The sequence below is a fragment of the Cucurbita maxima genome, unplaced genomic scaffold (genome assembly GCF_002738345.1).
Source record: "Cucurbita maxima cultivar Rimu unplaced genomic scaffold, Cmax_1.0 Cma_Scf00004, whole genome shotgun sequence".
Taxonomy (NCBI): Eukaryota; Viridiplantae; Streptophyta; class Magnoliopsida; order Cucurbitales; family Cucurbitaceae; genus Cucurbita; species Cucurbita maxima.
In genome coordinates, this window is record NW_019272020.1 from 5,438,602 (window position 1) to 5,457,497 (window position 18,896).

Genomic DNA, 18,896 nt, shown 5'->3' on the forward strand with positions numbered 1-18,896 from the left:
AATACGCTTAAATTAAAAAAAGAAAACCTTATTTAATTCGGTCGAAAAAGTAGATTATGCGATATTTGTTTTCAATGTAAAGAAAATAGAATTGTAAGGTACACAAGATTTGAGACAACAACATTTCATAGGATTAAGACATAAACAGGTGCATGTTTTGTGGCGTGAAACAGCCCATAAAACATGGGTAATGTTAGCAAAACCCCAGCTAACCTTTGAAAATAACCCATCATATTAATAATAATATATAATAATTTTTCCATATATTTTAGTATATAAAACAATAAAATATTAAATTTGTAAATATTTATTTTAGTCCCTAAATTAATATATATATATATATATATATATATATATATAGTAATTAGATTATTAAGGTGGGAAAATTATTGAAGTAGATTGTACATAAATATATAAATAATAATGGTGCTATAAATTATAAATTAAATTTAAGTGTGTGAGAAGGTAGTTTGGTAGGTGTTACATTTGAGATCCCTTACCCCAAGTAAGGCCTTTCATTTCTAGGGTGACCCACGCACGTTTCAAATTGGGTTAAATTTTATCTTCGACTTTCGATAAATGTTTCAAAACTACTTTTAGAATAAAACTCAAGACCGTACCACAGTGTGATGTTAACCTTGAACGGAAATTAGGATATAAACCATTGTTGCAAGTAATCGTCACACTTGTTCTAAATCTTAATTTTCATCCAAAATTTTAATGAGTTTTTTTTTTTTTTTTTACTTTAATGATTGTTTTGAAAAACTTGGGAAAAAAATGACCAAATTTAGGGTTAACGGCTCGAATATTTGACAATGTAGAACAATATGACAATAACCTTGAACCAAAACTAGGAATGAAGCTGTGAGATCCCACGTTAATTGGAGGAGGGAACAAAACATTTCTTATAAGAGTATGAAAATCTCTTTCTAGCAGACGCGTTTTAAAACCATGTGACGATACGTAACGAGCTAAAATAGACAATGTCTGCTGACGGTGGGCTTGGGCTCTTATAGAACTTCACTACAAGTCCTAATTTCCATCCAAAATTATAAAGCCCAAACTCACCGCTATCAGATATTGTCATCTCTCAGTTTTCCCTTTTGGGCTTTTCCTCAATATTTTTAAAACGTGTCAATGTTTCGTTCACCTCTTCAACCGACATGGGATCTCACAATCCACCTCCTCTGAGGTTTAACATTCTCGCTAGCCGTAGCTCCTCTTTCAAATCAACATGGGATCTCACAAAAATTGTAATGGGTAGGTCGGATAATTTAAGATTAGTTGATAGTATAAAGGGGAAGAAGAGACACCCAATTTTTTTTATAGAGGAAGGAAAGGAGGGAGGGAGAGAGGGAGAGAGAGAGAGAGAGAGAGAGAGAGAGAGAGAGAGAGAGAGAAGGTGCATGAAGAGCAAGATGGAGAAGCAGGGCACGTGCTGTGCTAACTCAATTCAGTTCAATTCAGATCTGTTGGGGGTTTTGAGTTAGTTCTTCATGTGCCCCTCTTCGCCATCGTGACCACTGCGCCTTAATTAATGAACCCTCTGCTTCTGCTTCTTCATTGTTCAGGTCACCCTTCCTTTTTTTTTTTATTTTTTTTTTTTTTAATTATTGAATCTCGGAAAGTACTAGGTAAACAAGAGGCAGCTGAAATTGATGTTCTTGTTTATGCTATGGTTTGATGGTCTTGTTTTGTAGAGAGCTACAAATATGCAATGTGGGTTCAAAAAGGAAGCTGAAATTGAAGTTCCAACATCATCTCAATGTCAATTCTAGTTTCCTTCTCCTGTTTTGCTTTTTTTTTTTTAGGATATTGAAGCCCAACTCTCCTTTGGGAACTCGCTAATTAAAATGAATTTGTACGGTTCGTAAGAGAGAGGCGTTTCCGCATCTTATTGACTCGAAATGACAAAAAGTTGAATTCTATTTGTCTATCAATTTCGGAAGTTTCTTTGTTTTTTGAACTGAAGTGGTAGCTGAGCCAGTTGAGGGGGGAAAGAAAAAGGGAAAATCAACTACAAGAACGTGAATCTACCCGAGGTACTCACTTGAAAAGGATCATTTCAATGGTTTATAAGTGAAGATTGAGGTTTTTTAACGGAGTTAATAGGAACAGTTTTGTCCCNATATCAGAATCTCCTTACGATTATGCAACACTCACTTTCCAACGACAAGTGAGCTAAGTCAATTCGTTCTTACGTAGCCTACAACCAAGCAACGTATGCTCGAGCCTCTTGTGAATATAAAAATGTGGACAGAGAGAGATTTTAAAAAGAGACGTTATATATGCAAAAAAAAAAAAAAAAAAAAAAAAAAAAAAAAAAAAAAAAAAAAAAAAAAAAAAAAAAAAAAAAAAAAAAAAAAAAAAAAAAAAAAAAAAAAAAGAAGAGTAACAACAACGGCTCATAGTAAAAATCGTATTAATCTTTCATATGTCTTGTGAATATGAAATATACCTCCACTTTTGAACATCGTCCACCTTATTTACCTCTTGTGATATGAAAAAATACCTAGAAGTTTAAAGCAAACAAATGCAATCATCATGCTTTTTCAAATTGTGCCATGCCAATTGGGTCCGAGCCGATAACTAAATTCATGTCTCGTATAAAAAAAGGCTCATGCTTATAGATCTTAAGTCATCAAGCTTAAACTTTGAGATGACTCGACCAATTCTCCAATCAGAAATATTCTTGCTTATCCATAATGAAATGGATGGCCCTCACCTTGAATTTGTTGATGAAACTCAGAGGGAAAATGACATAAAATCAAGCATTATATATTCACAAAATGAACAAGAAAATCAGGTCAAACTATGCGACATAATTACAAGTTACATAATGGTTAATGTGGGGGGAAAAGTAAAAGCAATAAAATTCAACACTGATAGGATATGGGCGCATCGAATCTCAAGAATTTCAGGAGAACCAACACGCCCATATACACTGGCTTAGATGACGAACGTGAGTTAAAAAAAAAATGTTGATAGCCTTTTACAAATTGATCGATGAACACACAAGAAGAGAGGATGAACAATGGAAATATTTACAGCCACCTAAACTATACAACAGATTTATTTGCCAAAGCCCCAATAAATATGACGGATTTTTTTCTTCCTGATCAGCTGTGAACCTGTACACCAGAGGCCAATAAATTTATAGCTTACACTGTTGATGACGAAGGGAGGTTTCCACGCAAAGAATGGGGCAGCTCAGCATATCATCAAATCGCACTTGGCGATAGCAATCAATATGAGCACTGCACAGACAACTCGTTATAAAATCGATGCGCACACGCAACTTTGTTGTCCAACCAGGAACTCAGGGAAATCAATCTCATCTTCCTTGAGAGTTGCCATCTGCATAAATAGAAACACAAGCATCTACAGCTCCGGCAGCAAGCAGCACCTCGTATGGGTGAAAGGTGAGGCAGCTTACAGAGCCAATCTTCTGGGGCATGAAGGTAGGGTGGTATCTAATGGTGCCCAGTTGATCGCCATCTAGGCTGAAAACCTTAATTAGCTGTTTAGCTGAGCCACTAGCTAAGATAGGAGCATGTCTATGAACGGCTAATGCTGTAAGTGAACCTCTGTGGGCATCGATGGTTAGATATCTATCTCTGAGATTTCTGATATCCAGAAACTGAATATCACCAGCCTGAGACGCACTGACAATCTGGAGTAGAGTACATGATAAGAAGCATTAACAAATATACTTCATCGATAGGATACTGATATTGTAGTAGCAACAGCCAAGAAAATTTATCACCTTTGACGAATCAAGCCCAGGCTGAAAGCCAATCCCGACAACTTTTTCTACTTTTTGAACATGAGGGCGCATTGTGCAAACAGGCCTACGAATTGAGAGAAAAAAAAGGTTGTAGTAGAAGGCATGAACAAAGACAAATATGCATTAAATATAAAACGAGAAAATAAAAATTTCAGAAACATTCTAAGTATATTTCTTGGGTTTCTGACAGAAAAACATCACGATGAAACAATAAAGAGGTACGAGAGAAAATGAAGGCAGCTTCAGAAAGGGTGCTCCCTTGGACTTACAAAATAATACACAACGCTGGGTTCGGGGTTCTATGTAACGATTTCATGAGTACAGGTCTTATTGTGACAACTTCACACAGCATATTCAGTTAAACATCATAAACATAAACGACAAGGAAAATTAGGTTCACTACATATAGAATAACGAATCATTCAATTGGTTTTGAACAACTATTTATTTCATGAGCTTTCTTATAATTTGTATTCCCGTTGCTCAGTGAATGGTAGAAAATCACAAAGCCCACTGAGTTCTTTATTTGACCCCCTAAAGCACAACACTAATTATTGTTTCATGTATTGTTGGAGGAAATTAGTCCGCAAGCAGATCATGAAAAGCTTAACCAACATTGGCTTTATTCAAACAAAGACATCAAGAAAAAATATGCATATGCTTACATTTCAGGAGTGCGAACATCATAAAGCTTAACAGAACCATCTAAGAAACCAGCTGCAAGCTGACCCCCATGAACTTGAGAAGCAGACTGCAAAAACAAAGAGTTCTTTACATATATATATATAGGCCATCTCATTCTACCAATTGTTAGTTCATGGGACTAAGAATTCAAAACTAGAACTAACAATCTCAAAACCTAAAGCAAAATATATCAAGAGGCGGAGAAGATCACCCAGAAAAAACTGAATTTATTTTTTAAAAAATGTTATGTTTTCGCATTAATAAGGTAAAGGCAACAATATCTAACACTTGCTCCAATCATTTTTCAGATGGGCACCTCAACTTGCCTCTGATAACATTATTCAGATACTAGAATAAACGCAAAAAATCCATACAATTGGGAATTCTTTTGAGACTGGCAACTCTCAAAAGAATTCCCAATCTATTTCTAAAACAAATGAGATTGGGGCTTCAAACCTCTTGATCGATGATATTGGTTTAACTTGTTGAGTTATACTCAAGTTGGCCCAATCAATCACAAAGTGGTGCAGAAGAAATAGGATGATAAACTATGTTTATAAGCAGCTGACTCAAAATAGGAGTAACCTGCTACTTCCTATATTATTGGGAAGAGGTGAAACTCACCAATGCTGAGATGCTGCAATCTGATGATGAAGGAATACATTTAACAAGCTGCTCCTTATCTAGGTCCCAAAGCATAATAGACGATACCTCACCGGAAGCATACTGCAAATCACGTAACAAAAGACAAAGACCTTCAGTATTATACAAGCAAGAAACAATAAATATTTTCTTCTCTTCTTGCTACTCTTGAGTTTTCAGGGAAGAGGGGGAGGATATAACCAGACTAAATACATACCAGATATCCAGACTGTTGTTGCCAGTCCACAACAGCATTTATACTACGAACACCAGGTTTGTGCCCGTGGATTGCAGAGAATGCAGTTACAAGCTTCTGTTTGCCCTTTACAGTGTAATCTTTCCAAATACGAATACTTCCATCACCTAAAGGATAAGGGAAAAATTGAAGTAAGGCACACTAATGAGTGTTAAATGAACACGGCCACCACAAAAATTTATAAAAAAAAAAATGCAGTAAGAAGAAAACTTACATGAAGCAGCCAAAAGCAAGCTGTCATCAAGCTCATTCACAAGACAGAGTTTCGAAATTCCTTTGTCAGGAAAATCATGGTTATCAAAACTGTTGAGAAGAGCAGGTTCTTCATAATTCCAGACCCTGGAGAGACAAACCAAGAAAGTTACAGGGTAATAACCAATGGAACAAGGTAAGGGGAAAGCTTTGAACAACAAATGAACCATACTTGTTTCAATATGTGCACAGTAGTGTGACCTAAAACTAACTTCCAAATCAACAATAGTCTCCAAAAACATAATTGTAACAACAGATGGATGCTAGAGCCAGGCACTAAAGGTTTTACGACAACAGACTTGGAAATTTCCCATGAGTCGCAACACAATCTACTGGAAATATACAGCAAGAAATAAATACAAGAAAGCACCCATACCTAATTCGTTCATTCTCATCAGCAGCAACAACGATGGGAGAGAATGGTTGCAGCAATAATGTTTTTGTACCCATTTCGAACTTTGTATCCCAGCTAGCAATTGGATTATCGTTCAGCTTACTAACAGCTGATGAAAAAAAGGATGGCGAAGACAAAATAGAGATCTATCAAATTCTATGATGAGAAGACTAAATATCATGAATAAAAATAAAATTGAAGAGGCTTACGAGAATGTTGGCATTTGGCTATGCGTTCGAGGACAAATTTCTCCCTCTCCTCTCTTCTAGTAAATATTTCTTCTCCATCATCAGCAGGAGTGAGAAGAGGCTTTGAGAAATGCCCACAGCTCCAGTTATAGATTGTTGATTGTGGAAGAAAACTGCGTTCAGATGTTCCTGAAGTTCCGCCTGAGCCCCATAATGGATCTGCTAACCCAGAATCAGGAGAATTCATTAGCTGAGGCCGGAACTCTAACGAGCAAACTCTTCGCATGCCCGTCAAGTAACTTGGTCTGGGAGGGCTGACTGGAGGAGTTCGGAAAGTTAAAGGCAAATGACCTGACATAGAAGAAAATGGAGACAAAGTTACGATATAAGCACCATGCACTAAGTTCAGTAGAGAGAGAGCAGCAACACAGGAGAAATAATGAACATTCAAAGTAATCAAGCACTGATGACAGAGTTTCTGAAAATTGCATTGCAATGGTAATAATGCACAACCAAAAATAATAAACATACCTCCATTCATATCAAACCATGAAGATGAACGAGCTAGTCCAGCAAAACTAGGAGGCTGAGATGCTGCTGTCCCATCAGAAGGCTTGATACTGCTACTACTGGGCTTTACAGGTTTTGTTACCACTTGTTCAATACCAATAATAGACAACACCCGCCTACCAAGGCTCGCAATGCGAGGAGATGGGTCATTGGCTAAAGTACACATAGTCAAAACACATTGTGAATACAATGCATTATTTAGAGGTTTGGGCCTCGAATGATTAACGGCTCCATTGCTCACTGTATCTTCATGTAAAATTCCTGAATCTGAATGCTGTGATGAATCATCTGAAAGTGGTGATCCATGCATCATTCCGGTGTTAGCAAGAGGACTACTGGTGGAAACCCTTCCTTCTCTAACTAAAGTGGAGTTCTCATTTCCAAATCTCAACAATGGACCAATTTGAGAGGAAACAATGCTTGCATGAGGCATGTGCTGATTTGAATTGGTATAGGTAGTGCCCGAACTTCTTATATGAGCCAAAGAGGGTAGAGAACTTAATAAAGAATTACAATGGGGCTTCCAATATGCTGCAGCAATGGACTTAAGGTACTTGTTGTGGCCAAAAGCAAAGCGAGCAAGCGCTATAAAAACATAACATTTAATCAGGAGAAAGAAAACCTATGGTGAATGAATAAAACAAAGAGACGCAGCCTTAACCCCACAATTTAGACGTTGCAGTGTGTGTACTCTAATACAGTATTCATTCTCAATTAAAGTTCAAACCAGAAACCCATAGGTTAGAGCATACAATATGCCCACTAAATACATACAGTAAAGATGTAAGCATCAAAGTCAGTTTGTATTATAATCTATATCATAAATAAGCTATACTAATCGCATCTGACTCACACCAAAAGAAAAAGAAGGATATATCTATCTATCTATATATATATATATATATAGTATACATTCTCAATTAAAGTTCAAACCAGAAACCCATAGGTTAGAGCATACAATATGCCCACTAAATACATACAGTAAAGATGTAAGCATCAAAGTCAGTTTGTATTATAATCTATATCATAAATAAGCTATACTAATCGTATCTGACTCACACCAAAAGAAAAAGAAGGATATATCTATCTATCTATCTATCTATATATATATATACACACACACACACCAATCATTCAACAAGTGCAAACTACAAAGGTACAAAAATCTATAACGGATAGTAGCTGATTCCTACAATTGGTTCAACCTAATTCTCTTAATTTTAAATAAGAAATAAAATTCATTCAAGATACATTTACAAAACAGAAGGAAAAAAAATCAGTGTCTTCCAAAATTTTCAACCTAATTCTCATGCGAACAGCACTAGCAAAAGAATTCCAATTAACCACCCAGAGGCAGCAAAAGTAAACGCAGAAAATAAGGGGAATTAACTCATACCAACAGCAACCTCGGCCCTAACAAGTGGGCTTCCATCTGAAACAACACTCAAGAGACTTCCAACAATACTGGTTTCAGCCCTAGACTTTTCATCATCATCGACAACACCATCTCTAGACGAGTCACTCCCTACATCAAGTAGAGCACCAAGTGCAAAAACTGCTGAAGCCCTAACCTGAAACGGAAATCTACACTGAGATATACACTTAAAGCCGAAGTGTACATATTACACATCCAAGATTATGCATAGAGTGAAGAAGGTAAACTATGAACCTCTGGTTGGGGCTCGGTTAATAAAGAATTAAAGACAGCAGGGGCATCAGCCTGTAATCCGATGATTTGAGCATCTATATAGTCTTCCCACAGTTTTCCAAGACAAAGACAAAGCCATTGAAGAAATAGCGGCTCAGTTTGTCCATCATTTGGTGTTGAACTCCGAAGATGCTTCAAACAGACATGGATTAAATTAGCTTCTAAATTAGCTTCGATGCATGCTTCCTGGCCTCGCCTGTGTCCATCAACAATTACAGCTAAAACAAAAGCAGCCATTGCACGCTGTTCTGGGTAAGCTTCCAAGCTATCAAGAAAGCGGATGAAATATGTATGGCCACCATCCTTTACTAAATCAACCTGGCAAGACTGTCATTCCAGAAGAGTCATAGTTACAACACAAAGGTAAAACACTTGCCCACAAGAATGGTGGAGAACAATTAAAAAAAAAAAAGAACATCTAGAGAGAGAGATTCGAGGGGAGAAAACAGCATGAAAGAACTTTCTGAATGAAGTAACAGCTAAAAGTCCCCAATAGACCAACTTCTCACTAAATAACAGAGATATTCAGAAAAGCAATACTTACATAAGCTTCAAAGAAAGATCAAGGCTAAGAGTATTAAGAAACTAAAAATCAACAACCTGAAAAAGTAAACTTATATCAAGAACTACCATATATGCCCTCTAAAAAGAGTTGATTTTCAAAAGAGCCATGTGTTATGTTGTTGTTTCAAAAGTACCCCTGTTGATTGTGATCTTTGAAACCATAATGACTATTCCATAAATAACTTTAGTCATAAATGTTTTGAAACGCCTATTACTCCAATCTATATGCTTAAATGTTTGGTATTTGTCAGCAACTATGAAGAAAACCGCAATCAAATAGGTCTACATACTAAGATGTCGATAACGAATCTTCAAAGACAATTTCCAAAGAAAAGTAACTCTATACATCAGCATTAACCAAGACACATTGGCATTGTGATTACAGTAAGAACAAGAAAAAATAAAAAGATCGAATATTTAGATATTAGTAATTCTACCCAGAAACAAAAACATTAGACATGAGAACTAATAAGATAAAAAAGGAAGTAAAGATACCATTGACACGAAACAAAACTCCCATCACAACATTTAAAGGAAAGGGAAAGCGAAAAACATGGATATGCACAAGAAATGCATTCTGACATACATGCATGCATGCATACGAACATAATTGATAGGCCAATTTCTGTTTGCATCTTATGTTTCCAAAACTATTTAAGTGACACAAAATCAATATTAGTAAAGATAGATTATATACAAAATCACAAGGGGAAGATAATATTAGGGTACCCTCCCAAGAAAGAAAACAATAATTGCATATATGCATGCAGTATATGAAAATATTATCGGTAATATTATATGCAATTGAAAACTACTCAAGTGAGAAAGAAAATATTATCAGTAAAGAAAGATTATATATAAAATCACATGGAAAAGATAGGATTAGAGTACCCTCCCAAGAAAAAACAACAACAATTGCACATATGCATGCAGTAGGGCACCAAAAAAGAGAATTACAAAAATCCGTAAGGAGCTCCAAGACAATGCAATAAAAGAAACGACTTGAATGATAAAGAGATTCTAGTTAGCCCATCAAAAGCCAGCCATCTTTCAAGCCACAGTTGCAAAAGAATGACTTAACTATATTATATACCTTATCTAGGGCCAGAATCTTTGTCCATATAAAAACCAGAATTTGTCGCAGCTCAGGTGTTGTTGTCTGCAGAAGCTTTAGAACATATGGGAATATTCCAACGGACAAGGCCTAGAGAATGAATTTATCCTATTAGCAACCAACAACAATTGCCCCTGAGAGGGAAAGTATGAAAAAGGAGAAGACACAAATGACACAGTAATGATAGACAAAGTCTCGAGTAAGGCTACCAGATCAACAGCCCAAGGCCCCATATCAAGGAATCTACCAAGAAGAACCAGCGCCCTGAATCGATGTCCTTGGCTGAGTAAAACCTATGACAAAGGTCACTCTGCTGTAATTAATTATACAATCAATAGCTACTGCATACATTGAAAAGGGGATCTAATTAAGGAAAGCAAGTGAACAATGAAAAAGAAATTGGTCAGGGAAAAACATTGAATTGGTCAACACAATATTGATGGCAGCATTAGCACAGCAGAAAAAGCTTAACATAAGAAGGAACAGATTTAGATATGGATGAATCCTTAAACATGAAGCATTACTCCTTCCAGCAGAAATAAAGAACAAACAATTCAAATAAACTTTGGCAATCACTCTCTTGTGCTAAAATCAAGTACTCAACATAGGCAGTCAAAATAAAGCATGGAAAAGTACGGTGAGAACATTTTTGGTACAAGTGCAAACAAGATCAGAGCAAGAGAGGGAAACTTTAAGGTACTGTTCATACAAGCTCCAAGACAGTATCCATTCACATTGACAGGTTGTATCACTGTTCATCAACCCACACCCAACCATGGGATCGAGCAAGACAGATGCATTACAGTGATGGAATAGAGAACAGGACAATATACAGCAGCTATCCAGACAAAATGCTAACATTCAGAAGTAAAGGCAGCTCAGAAACTAAAAGAAAGCATGCAAACAATAAAAAAGTACAGCAAAATTCACAACCATAATCAATAAAAAGATAAGTATCCAAAAGAGAAAGAGAGGCTTTTTGTACCTGAAGGACAATGGGCAGCTGTTCTGGAGGTTTCTTATTTTCAGATCCATGATCAAGCCATACCTCAAAAGCTGTCAACTGTTCGGTGAAAAATGGACTTGGCTGGAACATTACACAGAAGACATTTTTAATTCAATATCTAATAGATAGTTTTTTAACCATAAAATTTTGAAATGAATAAAAGAATTAAAAACATGTAAGAATAGTTTTAAATAATATCCCTTCAGCATTGAAAACACAGGACCTATTTTGGGTCCATTTCCCAACTATTTCAGAAAAATGTAGCTCGGATTGTCCAAACTTGATTGAAAGTAAGTGGAGGGGACGTTTGGTCGATGAGGTTGTAGCTTTTATGTTGATGGGTTTAATGACTTATTTAATATTAAGGCTGCTAGAAAATAAACATATCGGACTAAGAAAGGCTAAGAGGAATGAGGATATGGAACTTGCATCTGTCGTGATACTCTTCGAGCCTTCACCCAAAACCAAACAAAGGTTGGGAGAAGCTTAGCAGAAAGAACTTAGCAAATAAATTTGGAAGCAAAAGTGCACCAGGAAAATATTAAATTTTCATTCGGCCAGCTCGTCTTTGTGAACTAATTACAACATAAAAGTCACAGAATAGATGCCCCAAGTTGACCTTGAATCCTTATCGTTGCCTCCCATTATTTGTTGGAATGGGCCATCTTTCGGAAGAAAACTGAAAGCTCACTATGGGAAATTTTCAGCTCTTATGGGTTACTTTTTTTATGGAAATTTACTTTAGTTGCTATATGGCCACCCTTTTAAGGTAATATCTAAGGAGCTTAGAATGATTGCTATCAACGATACTTTGGATAAGGAGACTGGAATGATTGCTCTCAAATCAATACTTTGGAACATGTAGAAAGCAATTAAAAAAAAAAACATTATTTCCACAGGAAGTAAGAAGATCGGAGATGTGTATGAATCAGAAAAATTTTATGTTTCCCTTTGAATTTGTACTATGTAGCAATATAGGTATATAATTTAGCATCTACACGCCCTCCCATTATGATTAACTAAAATTGGGGTAGAATTTTGTGAGTTCCATTGAAGAGCTTGGCCTTGTTTGTAATTTACTGTAAATTAGTTCTTACCGAGTAACTTTCAGGGGTAAATAAAAATAGGTTTCATGCTTTAAGACAAACATTTTTGTGTTCCAAGGAACCGTTAATATAATAAAAACACCTGTCAAGAAAAACTAACCTGAAACTCCAAGTTAGGGTCTTCAACCAATGCTGGAAGTTGAGAAAGACAAATCTCGGCAGCCATGTCCCACGCATCCCTGAAAGAAGCAGGCACATCCACAATAGAGTCAATAAACCAATTGAACACTGAAAGACCTAACTATCAAGGTTGCTCAAACTCTACCACATATGATGCTGATGGGTTGAAGGTAACATTGGATGTGAAATTGGTGAACAATTTGCAGACCGCATAATCCGCTCAGCAAGCAAAAAATTTCTAAACAGACTGGCAACTAACAAATCCTGTCTGAACAACCTTTGAAATAGATCTGCACCAAAATAACATAGAAGCAATGACGAGAAAGAAAAAGGACAGCATTGGTAAAGTAAATCTGAAAGCTACCATGTGGAAGAACATTCCAGGCAATTGTATCAGTGACAGCTGTGAAAATCCAATTCAATTCCCCAAGAAGTGTCTTTCGATCAGTTTGCCGGCCAGGTATTTTATCTATCAGTGAATCATCAAGAGATTCACGAAGCAATGAACGTTTGCAAAACCTAAGGGATAAGATCCCATGATAAGAGAATGTTCAAAAAACAATCAACGTCCAATACTTCATAAATAAACCAAAAATAAAGAAAATTGATTAAAAACAGAAAATAAATTTTTTATGCAGGGGAGGGATAGAGACAATGGATCAAAGAAAGATTTCATGTCCATAGAATTAAATTAAACGATTAAAGCCCAACATAAAATTTATTATCAGAATATAGGAGCTCATAAGTGGCTTTGATAAACATAGTACATTCTAAACTACTAGATATTCAAACAATTTTATAACTTAACATGTATTAGATGAAATTTTCAATATTTACATAGTAATCAAAAAATAGTTGATTGTCTAGATCAAGTTCATTACTAAATATTAAAGTTCTCCAACATGAGAATAAAAGAAATGAACACAATTTTTTTTTATAAAGAAAGAATGAAAGAATATAACAAGGGAATCCAACAAAATAAGCCCAAAAAAAAGGAAAAAGTCCCACTATAGCAAGGGACTTCAATCAAGTACAATGAGACCTGACGTATAATTACAGAAAGATTTTTTTTGTCAACGCTTTAAGAGAAACATAGAACCCTAATGAGGACCAAACTCACCAAGGACCCGACTCCAAAACTCTAACGTTTTATTGTTTCTTTCCCCCCAAAGACCAAATAATAAAGCACAAACTCCAACTTACCTAAGAAACCTCCCTTAATCATAAAAAGGAGAGTGACAGAGGAACTTCTCGATCATCACTCTGTCATCTCTGTGTCTAGCAAGTTGGCATCAAATGGAGCACAAAAGTAATTCTAAAAACACCGAGTAAATTTGCCACTCCAACGGATATGATCCATGTCTTCCTTCGCTTTCCAATAAAGGATACAACAAAACGGTCCTATCAAGGAGGACAACATCCTCAAAAGCCTATCAAGAATAAAAACTCTTCCTTGGATAGTGTGTCCAGTAAAAACCTAACCTTTCTTTGGAATTTTCACCTTCCAACGAGAAGAAAAAAAGCTCACTACATGGAGAAGGGTTCATCAAGAAATGATAAAAAGAGCTACAAAAAAATTCACTAGAATGGCCAAGACTCCAAAGACGAAACACCCTTCTCCACAATCTAAACTCAGCCTCTCCAATAAAAGAAAAGAGTCATGATATCCATTATTTCTCTATCGAACAAATCACGAAAAAAAACCCAAGTGATAATGAGTGAGAGCTTTCAAGATGAAAAACTTCAGCCACTAAACGGTTTTTCACAGAACTCAGGTGGCACGAACATAATAGAATATAGAAACATAGATGAAAAACCATCCAATCCTTAATATCCTTCAACTTTTATACATTTGAATTTGAACTCAAACTTCTTGTGTACCTTTTATCTTTAGCTATTTTCCGTTGTAATATATCAAATTCTAGAATACCCAACTGGTCGAGATAGGTCATGTATTTGAATCAGAACCTAATAATTCTCTAATTTGTGAATTTTAAACCTAATCTTCAACAATTATCATAGAGAACTTTTTCTAAGTTTCATAAACAAAGTGACGAAACCAGTCTACATCTAAAATTCAAAGACACTTGTGTATATAAAGGTGCATTGGTCAAGATAAATGAATGAGAATAAGTTCACCATCTCAAGGCCATCTTGATTGGTGTTGTAAGGCAAGAGGTAAAAACATCGGCAGGAAATTCAGCTCTTTGCGGAAGAGTTTCATGCGATTCACATGCTGCAAGCAAAATGCAATCCCTTGTTGATCCAGCGGGATCGTGAAGCTATAAAAAAAAAAAAGAACGATACTTATGTAATTAAGAGTATGAACATCATGAATCTTATAAAAAAAATTGAAAATAGTGCTCCTGATGATGAAATATTAGTACCGACAAAATAAATAAAAATGAAAACATAGTTGACAGTAAGTACCTCAGTGAAGGCATTGACTATCATCCCAGCAGCAGAACAGTCAAACACGTAAATGGAAGGTGTCTTCAACCACGAGTCCAGATCACTAATAGGTAAGGGGATATACTGGGTATAACTCTGCACCACAAAAACTGTGAGAATAAGACAATACCAGGCATTAACAGAAAAGTATAATATTCATTACAGACCTTGTTGAAAAGCCATATTTCACCACTAGCAGTTGGCTTTGGAACACCATGTCCATTATAATGAAAGAGAACCCTTTCAGTTTTTGCATACTTGCGACATGTACTACAGAGCTTTTTTACCTCTTCTACAGTGGGATCCAGCTGAACTTTATAGCGAGCCTACACACACATCATCAAGTAAGGATATAGACCAGAAATACAACAAATCATACAAAGTTCTGGGCATAATGGTCTTCACCCTTGGTTGCCACCTCTCATACTGTACACTCAATGTTTTTCCAATAGATTCAAGTGCTTTTTGGGGAGCCATAGAAAATGGATCTGCAAAAAGATATAACATTTTAACAGACCTAAAAGATAACTTTAATGATGATAAGGTGCATAAGTTTAAATGGAACCAGAACTGAAATGTGAATCCCAATTCCCATCACAAACAATTTATATCCTCTACTTTCTAAGTAATCCAATAAGTAATCCAATGCATTGATATGGAACTAACACATCAACAGCAGTCAGAAAGATGGTGCAAAGTCAGACCTAAGAGCGTTAGTAAAAATGAGACATAAAAGAGCTGAGTTGAAATTGGGGAAGACAATTGCACATGGAGACGCCATGCCTAATAATGAGGCAAGGTCCACCCACTGAAGGCCCAATTTCAGGAAACAGTGTTAGTTTTAAACTCCAAAGTATTTACCATCTCCATCACAAGCTCTAGTATTGGATTATGCAGATTTCAAACAAAACTGCCATCAACATTAACTACTTCAGTGAAAATAAATTTAAGAGAAAACCAAAACATAACAAATATCAAATAGACAAAAGAAATTGAATTTGCAGTTATATGTTTAACGAAAGATATGAAGCAGAATTACATGGTGTAATGCAATAAGAGTACAGAATAAATAAATAAATATGTATCTATGTTTGTATGGTTTATATACGCCAATATTCAGCTTCAAGAATACAAATTTATATTTGGTACAATACTACTGTCACAATAAAAGGATATTTCTGCATCTTCTTCGTGTTTATATTCAACATTTCATGCATACAAGATAAACCTCATAAATTCCAGAGAAAAAACGTGCAACAAAAACAATTAATGAACCATTTATAACATCCTTGGGAGCCTGGAAATTTTTTTAACCCGATTGGACTTATTTATTTATAAGATCCATGTCTTCGACAGAACTTCTGAGCATAACAATCGGAAAGATGTTTGTTAAACAAAATTATCATTAAAATGAAGTAAAATATGAGAATCACAGGAAACTCAAACAGAAGAACTAGTCAAATAGAAACAGTAATGCTGTAAAAAATACGCACCTATCCAGCACTCCATTCTGGCGCAAGGAGATATCTTAATAACATCAGGTGGATCAACACTAATGTTTAAACATAATACTAGAGCTACACATCCCGTCTTCATCTGCATAAAAAGGTATCAGTTAAAATATCTAGATAATTTCATAATTGTACAAGTACTTCAAAGGATAAAAAGGAAATAAAAATGAAGGAACTATTAAACATGTACTGCAAAGAGTCGAGCAATACTTCCAAGTTCCTAAAGAGATAAACGCTTCGATGTTACAATTGTTGATAATGGTTTCAAACTAAATTGCTAGAACAGAAAGACCAGAAAGAAACTAGCCTATAAACCTACATTGTCCAGCATCAACGTGGAGCAAAAAAAAGCCACCTCAAAGACGTTGCTCCATACATCAAAAGATGCAAGAAAAAAAGATGCACCAATAAAATCTAATTCCACTACATGGTTGGCAGTCAGATACTTCTGGTTCATAAATCCAGATAAAATCTATATTTCCTGTGTATTACATCCAAAAAGACCCATCTATACGTCCATACCATACTAATAAACATTTAGTACATATTCAACTATGTCCACGTATCTTTCTTCAAGAGGTTATCCCAAAAATGTAAAACAGAGTATCGCTCTCTTTTCTTTTATACTTCTTTGTTGAATCAGCACTGCCTCCCTGGCAATTAAGTAATGTGTTACCTTCCAAATTAATTTGATCAAGCTTTTAAATTTTGAACTTCCAAATTTTGGTTTCATCCTATTAATAAACAATCAAATCTTTGCAGACAGTGTTATTAAGCTTAATGTTTTGGACCAAGGTTAAAAATAAGAATTAACAGACCCCTGAAGCAGAAGTAAAGACGTGTCATGTCCAAAAGCTCAAAATGTGTGTGGGGCAAGTGAATGTGTGCGTGTGGTGGTGGCGGTGGACTGTTCCACCTCAGTTCTCCAAGAGAATTTGACTCGATTCTGGACTAATAAGGTATAGAGGATTCAATTGACACTCTAGCGCTTAAAAGAATCATGATCATTCTGGAGTCTCTGTGGTAATAATGAAATAAAAACTATATTGGAATTTTCGAATAAAAAACCCACTTCAGAGCAAAAAAAACAATTAAAAAATTAAAAAAAGTTATATTTCTACGAGGATTGGTGTTGTATTAGAGATGATAATCTTCATTTCATGTTAGTTATGCTAACCGTATCCATATGCATTATCTACCCACTGTGCATAACTCGATCAAGCTCATATTCCGAAAATACCTAGATAAATCCCCTTTTCCCTGACACGTAATTGGGTGCAAGGATATATAGGGAGTTCCGTAAGAAATTTAAATAGCTCTATAGACCGCAACAATCGTATCTACGAAAGGTAGCAGAAGTGAATAACGGAGCACGAATTCTAACGTAATAAGCTAGTGACATCCCGATAAAGAAAATGGAAACGGTCGACCGTGCATCCAGTCATTACAGACAATAAAATGCTGAGAAAACGGAAAGAGCAAAGATGTTTCATGATACGAAAACAATAAATGGCTTACTCGGTCTTTAGGTCTCCATTTAGAGACCAATCCGCTATCAGATGGGCCGGCAGGCAGACAAGCCTCAAACGCATCGTGTCGAAGCTCACAAAAAACTATAGTCTGCGGCAAGTAAACCATGGTTGTGGCAGTACTGATGGCAGCATTGCCATAACTACTACTCGCAGCATCGGAATCTCTTCTGAGCGAAACTAAATCCCCATCGTCATCGTGGTTGGAAGTACAGTCATCCACGTGATTAGAGGAGACCACGGCCAGCGAAGATTGAGAAATCCGAGAGGCCATCAAATCCCCCAATGCCATCCAAATCCAAAACCCTCGAAACACGAAAACCAATCTGGAAACGCCCAATCAATCAACGTTGCCCTAATCGTACTACGACCACACCCCGTCCCCTCCTCCCAAACGGATAACGAAAACCATAAGGTTGCTGAAGACGCCTTTTCTGGATCGGCTGAAAATCAGCGAGAGAGCGAGAGCGAGAGCGAGAGCGAGAGAGATATAGAGAGAAAACACGGGATTCGGAAACTAATCGACGAAGCCGCTTAACCAGCGGCGCGTGGGGATTCGGCGTAGAAATGAGAGAGAATCCAGCTCGTAAAACCCTAGGAAACCCAGAGATGAGCCCTGTGGTTGTTCTTGCTTTTGATAACCCTAGGTGGTGAAGAAGAGAAGAGGATGGAGGCGCATAAAACAGTGGCGGCACCAACGGAAATAAAAAAAACTCACCTATTTTGCATTACGATTTTGTCAAACTCAAGTGAGAGAAACAGAAACAAAGAGGGAGTCTTTTTCTGCTGAGTTTGTTTTTTCTTTTTTTTTTCTCACAAAAATAATTTTAAATATGGAAATATAATAAAATAGAAGTAGGTTCAATGTTTTTCTGCTTGCTTAATTTCTTTTTAAGTTGATATTCACCACATTCGTATGGTTCGGTCCTACCTCTCCTATCGAGTTAGTCCTTTTTCGATCGATTCAATTGCTCCTTTGATCGGTTAAGCCACTTCTCCAACCCGCTAGGTCAT

General features: G+C 36.2%; 1 protein-coding gene and 1 long non-coding RNA gene across 2 annotated transcripts; one reads left to right on the forward strand and one right to left on the reverse strand.

Moving 5' to 3' along the window:
• The first annotated feature begins 1,175 nt into the window (after positions 1–1,175).
• LOC111478347 lies at positions 1,176–1,786 on the forward strand. The gene is made up of 2 exons (XR_002717446.1): positions 1,176–1,571; positions 1,701–1,786. It is a non-coding gene; the product is annotated as an uncharacterized LOC111478347 (long non-coding RNA).
• A 971-nt stretch (positions 1,787–2,757) lies between these two features.
• LOC111478162 (regulatory-associated protein of TOR 1-like) lies at positions 2,758–18,624 on the reverse strand. Its single transcript, XM_023122306.1, has 23 exons — positions 17,872–18,624; positions 16,336–16,438; positions 15,248–15,330; positions 15,010–15,168; positions 14,822–14,938; positions 14,531–14,673; positions 12,756–12,910; positions 12,537–12,681; positions 12,372–12,450; positions 11,145–11,246; positions 10,369–10,452; positions 10,139–10,249; positions 8,443–8,808; positions 8,170–8,344; positions 6,735–7,358; positions 6,225–6,554; positions 5,998–6,124; positions 5,584–5,708; positions 5,331–5,476; positions 5,096–5,197; positions 4,453–4,538; positions 3,767–3,851; positions 2,758–3,673 (listed from the first exon to the last, which is right to left on the reverse strand). Exons 1-23 carry the CDS (start codon positions 18,172–18,174, stop codon positions 3,335–3,337), a joined length of 4,089 nt encoding a protein of 1,362 aa, XP_022978074.1. The 5' UTR covers positions 18,175–18,624; the 3' UTR covers positions 2,758–3,334.
• Positions 18,625–18,896: the final 272 nt, after the last annotated feature.